Below are 7,799 nucleotides of genomic sequence, written 5' to 3'. Positions count from 1 at the left end.
TACCGAGATGTTTTTTTTTGCTGGTTCGATTACCTTACGATAACGTGTAATGGCCGATGGTTTGAATTTTCTGCATGCCCACTCCTGCTTCTGTACATCCGCCAAGTGCAAGACGTATACTGTCTGCAGAAGGTTATTGACTGCCATACTCATCGTACCCCCCCCCCAGTATCATCACTGATGATGACGGCTCTGTCAGTGGCGTAATCTTCCAAAAACAACTTCATATGATTGGCAGATTCGGTACGCTACATATTGGCCCACCCGCGGCGAGTGTTTGCTAAGGCGTTAACGCGTTGTTCGTGGGCTAATTGGTCTTCCAGATGGAGTAGTCCCGCAAATTTGATTCCTCTTTTCAGACTTGCGGTCATGTTTTCCAGCGTTTTTTCGGGTCCTGCTAGAGTTGCTTTTACTGCTGCCTGGGCTGACACCATCACCATGCCGTTTCTAGTGGCCGTGTTGTTTACCTCTCGGATGCCTAACTGATGTTTAACGTCTTGGATGAGACCGTGGCTTTTGGGCTAAATGCACTCCCAGTGGTAGCTGGGCGCTACCACTGCGACCAAAAGTTTGCAATAGTTTTCGGAACATGCGTCGTTCTTTACGCTTTGTGCGTGAGCAGAACGGGACTTGTTGTCTAGACCGCTTTGCCCGGAGCGAGTCCAATACCCCGTCGTTTCTTATCATCTGGTTCCTCAGCGACCTTACGGTTTTCTGTAGTCGCTATCGACTCATCCACCTGTAAGTCAACTACCTCTAAAAAAATCCGACTGATTCTCTTGCCGCTCGTCCGCTGCGTATCGGGTTCACTCGGTTCGTAATCAAGAACCTGATACGCTCATGAGCTAGCTTTTCTCTTTTCTTGTAGCGAGAGCTCACGAGCCCATAACAACAGACCACCTCCTAAACTAACCTTGATCCAGGGTTGTTTCTCTGAGGGCTCGGGTTCTGGTTACACATGCGCGAATTTCGTGTCTTGCTCCTCTTAAGGTGCCCCCCTTGGACTTTTATTATTCGCTGCTGTTCTGCCCCACCTGAAACAATTTCTCCTTTCTGGTCTCTACGGCTTTTGTCGCTGTCGCTGCCTCCAATCGCAGCTCAATACGCTTCGTGGCCGTGCTACAAATTTCCGTAAGACTTGAAAACGGCCTAGCCATGTCTTCCAGCTCTTGGATTTTATTTTCAGTAGCTACGATAGCCCCGGACCCCGGAGCAGACTGTCGCTAAAGCTACATCGTGCCATCGTGTGACCCAGGTTCCAACAATGGCAACATTTAATCCGATACCCTACATTGGGTTGTTGGCCACGACAGTCGTTCCAAACCATATTATTCTGACTATCCTATCCGAAAAAAGTTGTGCATCTCGCTAGCTTAAAGGTAATCTGCCACGCTATTGATGTGCGTGAATGCGGGGTTTTGGTATCCAGATCTTCCATATCATACTCCACCGATATCTTATCTTTAAGATACGCTGTGATTCGTCCAATGTCCGTGAGCCGCGTGAGGTTGTGTAACTGCACTGTGTACTCCGTACGTCTAGCATAGCCGCTTCCGTTTCCTTGGTGTTACCTTCGCCGGATCGTTTCCTTCTCGATTTGGAGCGCATTTGAAGCCTGTAGATGCGTTCTCTGTACATGACTTGGACACTTTGATGCCGTTGCGGTATATCACGGGTGATCACGGGTGAAGAAGTAGATATGGGTGGACTTAGTAACCTGGTCATAGCTTATCGTCTTGGTCTGCCCCAGCATTGCGTAGCATGCACCAATTCTAGGATTGCCACCGTGAGCCCTGTCTGCTGATCTTGATACTCCGGCTTCCGTCCAATTGCAAAATTAGTTCGCCTTCGACTTGAACCTGGATGGCACCGTAAAACGCAAGCGGTTGCGCTTTAAGCGCTTGTCGTACGAAGTCCGAAAGATGCCTGCATGCTACATTGCCTTCCACAATGCCTGCTAACACTGCACATTCATCATCCGTCCCGTTACGCTCTTATTAACGACTGATTAATGACTTGGACGTTGCAAATAAATCCTTACGACGAACGATCTCCTCGCTAGTGAACTTGGCTGGATTAAACATGTAGTCCTCGGACATCGGCTTGATAGCTCCAATAAATGGCACCGGTGGAGCTCCGACACCCTTCTTTACCACCTTGGTCCACTGATTCAGGACTGGGTGTGCGCTCATTTGTACTGACTCGATAGCTTGCGAACGATCTCCTTGAAAGATTATTTTGTGATCAGTAGTTCCTTGGTGATCGTTGTCGCAAGCTTTACCCATTCTGAAAAGGTTCTTGCTTTCTTGACGAACACTTGCTTGAAGAGGCTTAACAGACTAGCTACTTCCACCCCATTGAGTTTGGAGAATCGTTATCTCTCGGCTGATAGGACCTCCCGTTGCATGGGTACCGCTTCATAGGCCCCTGCAAATAGTTCTCTTAGCGTTGTGCGCCATGCTTCCACCTGGCCGATGCCTGGCACTTGTACCATGTCTTTTACCATTGCTGTGAACATCTGTTCCGCTGTTGCGCGTAAAGGTTTCTGCACTCTCAGTTGACCTGTTGCTCCTCCCATTGGGGGGCTCTCAGACGTTTGTCGTTGCTCAGACGTCAGATCTACTGCCTCCGGTGTACTCGTTCCGTGTTCTGGCTCCACCTCCACCCGACTAGCGTTCGTCGTTCATTGTTTTCACCGGTGGGCTTCTTTTCCCCGTCTTTACCCTCTTCCATGAGCGGGGGTTTGGAGGATGGTACTTCCGACTCTAATACGTCTACCATCTCGTCCGTGGCCGTCCTCTGCTCCCTGTTAAGTATCGCGTTATTCTTCTCCGATCTCGTCTCCATTGCCCTTATGCCCGTCCTTTTTATACTCCGCTTTGATCGGCTAATCTCTGCGCCTAACTTTGGGGACTGACCCCCTGGCACTTCAACTAAACGCTTATATATTTGCCCTCGTGAAAAAAACACATCGTTGGTTTTCTCTCTTTGGAATGTGTCATAGAAGATTTAGGTCACGCAGTTTCTCAGACCGCCCGAAACTGGTCTGCTTGTACAGTGCCGGGCTAAAGTTGCCCTACATTACACACATCCATTAGGTACACTTTGTGTACTTAACGGGATGGTCAATTACTTCATGTGAAGTACTAAGACCTGCCACTTGGGTGTGGTGCAAATTACTTCATGTGAAGTACTTAGATCTGCCGCTTGGGCGTGTTGCACATAGTGATCCACCCTTGTGTATATGATGCACAAAGGTGCATTCACATTGAAAGGGATGACGGCTAGCGTCATCCACGATCCGGTGCACATTTACAGAGATGGCATCCACTGATTGGTTAGGAAGTTTTATATTTAATTTGATCAAATACAAATGAGTCGATTTAGTACATTTACAAGATTTTATTTTTATATCGGTTAAGTGCGCACGTGAAGCCGCGTAACCTCTTCCGTAACGACATTTGTACCAAGGTACCTAGTTCGTTGGGTGAGGTCGCTTAGACGCCCACTAACAACCTTATTGCACGTGAGAGAGAAGACGGTCAAACCGCTTCCTCTCTGTGTTTGAAGGTGTGTGCTTAAGACGAGCGAGGCTGCTATAGAAGTGTTCGCTAACACTTGGTAGTACTAGTAGTCCTTCCCACAATTCGTATCTTTGAGCGTGTCAGTGAGGATGAGCCTTAATTTCGTTTGGGATCATATTTTACACCTCTCCAATCATCATCAGAAGGTGGCAAAGATTTGATGACCAAGCCCTGGCCAGGCTCTTGGGCAGTCCTCTTCAGCAAAATGTTGCTCAGTTGGAGCAGTTAAAGGCATTTGTGTTCGGACAGCGAAAGGCCGCGCCCAAGGCACACAGCCATGCGGAGTCCGTTCTTAAGACTCAGGATGAGCTTTAGGCGTGAGCACCCTCGCAATGAGGATCTCAATAGGACTCTTAAGACGCTCTCCGCCCGGCCTTATCAGCCGAGGCCCATTCGGATGGTCTTCCCCCAAGTTCGATGAAACTGCAGCGCACACGATTGTCCACTGGCTATTAGCCGTGGAGCACTATGGTGTGGCACAGCTCATCGAAGACCACACCCGAATGGTGTCGTATGCCATGTCGCATTTGCGCGGCAAGGCCACAGAGTGGGCTTACTCGGCGGTTATGGCGGACATTAGGCGTTCCCTTCATGGGCGATCTTTAAGACAAAGATTTGCGCCATGTATCAGCCGCCGAACAACGAAGTGTTGCTTCAGGCGCGCTTCTTTGAAGCGCGACAGGCGAAGCAATCCATGCATAAATATGTGCAGGAGATGCGCTCGCTTTCGGCGTCCATAACTGTGGGTCCGATACCGGAACACATTAAGGTCCGCACGTTTATGAACGGACTACGGCATGGCCCATCTCGACAGGCCCTTTTCAAAAAGGTGCCGTCGACGATGGAAGAGCAATCCAAACTGCCTTAGTTGAGGAGCAATCCTACAACAGTGCCTCGGCGACAGCTTGGTATAAGCCATCGGCCGAGAGGTCAGGCGCCACTCCCATGGAGTTGAGCGAAGAAGACGTTGTCTGTTTTAAATGCGGCAAGCGCGGCCATATGATGGCTCGCTGCTATGCCAGGGTCCCTGCTGGGGCAAAAATGCCCAGCAAGAGGACTCCCTTCCCAAAGGGCGATGGCAAGAACCAGCGTGCGAGACGCATGAGTTCTGCATCGACCACTGAGGGGTCGGGAAATACAGGAGCGCAGTAGGGGCGGGATGCCCTACTGACGCGGGCTCTGAAGCTACCCCTAAGTTCAGAGTTGTCGAACGAATGGGTAGCATCGTCCCTGAGGTCTCGAAATTTCGGACCTCAACCCTGCTGGTCTATAGCGCTCAAGTACGATGCTATGAACAGGTGATGACCCTCCTAGTGGATTCGGGTGCATCACAAAATTTTGTAAGACTCGCGGCTTCAAAACAGAGATCGGCGATGTGTTTGAGTCACTTTCCAGGATGGCAAGCGGGAAGAGGCGACCGTTCGTTTAGCGACTGGCGCGCTCGTAAAGTCTGAGGGAGTTAAATTGACATCGCCTTTAGTTTTAGTGACTTCTCTTGTAAAGAGAAGTTCCCAGTGCCAGGTATGGAGAGTCCGTATGACCTTATCCTAGGCATGCCATGGTTGGAAAAACACCAACCATGGATAGAATGGCGTAAACGCACAGTTGCGAACTCTACGCAGGACACCGGAAAATGTGCTCCTTCGAGAGGCCTATGCAACTGATGTCGTGTCAAACACAGTTGAGAGTGTGTTCCCGTGATGTCAAACGTCAACAAGCTAACCTAGCTCGTAAGGACTGAAAAAGTGAACCGGACGATGACAAGTAGTCATGCGTCCAATAGTCCCGCACAGAGCCGAAAGCCTGTGGCAGTAGACAGGAATCTGACAGGGAGCGAAGCTTCGCACGAACCGGTACAGTGCTTAAAGCCTGGTGCGGTTGGAAGGGGTGCGTGAGCCGGGAGAGCAACGGCACCCGTTTCCCAGTCAAAGGTCGTGGCTACTCAAAAAAGTACCCGACTGATAAAACGATCAAAAACCCGTCTAAACAAATGACCTTGAAGTTAAATCCTACGGAAGAGGACGGGCCTTCGAACGTGGTGTTCGAGGCCGTCAATGACAAAATTGCGAGGCGTTCTCAGTTGAAGTGCTCCGGCAAGTGTTTAAATTTGCGAGGAGATCGTAAAACTCCCGGAGATGTCGTGGGATCTCTTCCTTGACGAATTAAAGGAAGGAAAGATCTACGAATAGTCATACCAGTTCCAGAGGAGAACTCGGTGAACTGTTGCTCGTCGTTCACAATGGACGAGAACGTCCTAGAAACGGACAAGATAAACGATTCGCTGCTCAAAGATGGGATGCCTTGGGAGACAGTTCGTTCTTTGACGTTCTGTGGAAACATTGCGATGGGTTCCCAGAAGAAGTGCCGAGCCGCCTACCAGCAGTAGGGGCATCGGGCACGAAATTGACCTCGAATCTGTCAGCAAGTATTGTGTGACCAGGCAATGGCCGTTGCCAAAAGAACAAGTCGATTATATCGATGAGTTCTTCGACAAGCGAACCAAGTAGTGGCATGTACGTTACAGCAAATCGCCTCACTGCAGCCCGACCTTTTGTGTGCGTAAAGCGACAGGTGGATGGCGCGTGGTTCATGCTAATAATAAGTTGAACACGGTGATCATACCGGCGCAAACGCCAATCCCGCGGAAAGATGTTGAACTCCACAGGAAAGTCAACTATCTTTTCTGCGTTGGATTTGAAGGATGGCTACTATCAGGTACTCATGATAGAGTCCGATGTAGCCAAAACAGCTGTAAGCACCCCAAGCGGTATGCTTTGGGAGTGGCTTGTGATGCCCCAAGGTTTGAAAAACGCACCAGCGACATTCAACCGAGTGGTGGCTCACGTGATGCATCAGCACCGTGTCCACGCGCCCCACTACTTTGACGATGGATTCGTGCATGGTAGGGCCGAGGACAGGCTGACTGCAATAGAGTCGCATAAATGTAATTTAGATGCCAGCTTGTGATTCTTTGAGAGTCTATATGCCTCATGAAACAGATCCCAAGCTGATGATCCTTCACGACCTCCATGATGCGTCATCAAGTAGGAGTGTCTGAGGAATTTTGGTGGCCACACTCATATAGATGGGTGGCCAACTATATTCCCTCTTGCGAGCAGTGTCAGCGCATCAAGCCTGCACCGTCCAGCAGTGCGCTACTGAAGCCGCTACTAATTTCAACGGATTGTTGGAAGTCAGTAAGTCGAGACTTCATCGGACGGGGCTCGTCGTCTTTGTTGACAGACTGAGCAAAATGGTGCATTTAGCATAATGTAATGCATCGATAACAGGCAAGGAGGCAGATCGCTTGATCCTGGATCATGTATACCGACTACATGAGATGCCCGAGTCCATAGTATCGGACAGGGATCCACGTTTTTCGTCTGGTTTTTGGCGACATGTGTTTGAGCTGCAAGGTAGCAACTCCACATGTCGACCACAGATCAGCCCCAGACCGATGGCCAGACAGAACGTGCCAATCATGTCGTGGCAGATGTGTTCGCACGATAGGGACTCCCAAAGAATGGAGCAAACATTACCCTTTGTAGAGCTCGCTATACATAACAGTGTCCACGGCAGTACCGGTGAGACACCGTTTTATATTAACGGACTGCGCCATCCTCGGACGCCAGTCTCGTTTGTGCGCAGCCCGAGTCTTGGTATGGGAGGGCCATTCACAATGCTCGGTGCAAAAGTGGGACATAGTTTCGTCAATATGACGATGACCCGCGAGGGAATCATTTCAATGACAGAAACTTGCCCTACTGACCCTGCTAGTTTAGCAGTGGTTAATAGAACTACGTCCTAAAACCGACCTCTCGGCGGTGTTCAAGGCGAGTTTGATGCTAAAAGCGTGTGCGAGGCCAAACGCTTTGTGGATGAGCGATTAGCCATGACACGAAAAGTCCATGACGCGATGCAAGCGCACAAGACAAACAAAAGAATATGCTGACCGAATGGTCCTAGAAATAATGAGCGCTTTAGAGTGAGTTAAATAGTACTACTAAGCACTCTTACCCTACCTAAAGATGCAATTCCTGTACTACCTGGAGGCACTACGAAGTTATTGCCGCGTTACATTAGGCCGTTTACAATGGTAGAACAGGTTTGGAGACCTAAATTATAAGCCGCATCGTCCCCCGTATATGAAGACGCACGCCGTATTTTAGGTGGGTCGTCTTAAACGGTATATTGATCCAGAAGAGATCACGTAAC

General features: G+C 49.6%; 1 protein-coding gene across 1 annotated transcript; it reads right to left on the bottom strand.

Annotated features, from left to right (window-relative positions):
• Positions 1-2,619: 2,619 nt before the first annotated feature.
• CCR75_002966 (uncharacterized protein) lies at positions 2,620-2,847 on the bottom strand (the record flags this gene model as incomplete). Its single annotated transcript, XM_067961063.1, has 1 exon — positions 2,620-2,847. The coding sequence occupies one exon, from the start codon at positions 2,845-2,847 to the stop codon at positions 2,620-2,622; it is 228 nt and encodes a 75-aa protein (XP_067823634.1).
• Positions 2,848-7,799: the final 4,952 nt, after the last annotated feature.

Source organism: Bremia lactucae (genome assembly GCF_004359215.1).
Source record: "Bremia lactucae strain SF5 chromosome Unknown BlacSF5_NotPlaced_9_SHOA01000002.1_551695bp, whole genome shotgun sequence".
NCBI classification, from domain to species: Eukaryota; Oomycota; class Peronosporomycetes; order Peronosporales; family Peronosporaceae; genus Bremia; species Bremia lactucae.
The sequence above is the reverse complement of the archived record's forward strand: the minus strand, read 5'-3'. Positions and strand labels throughout refer to the sequence as shown.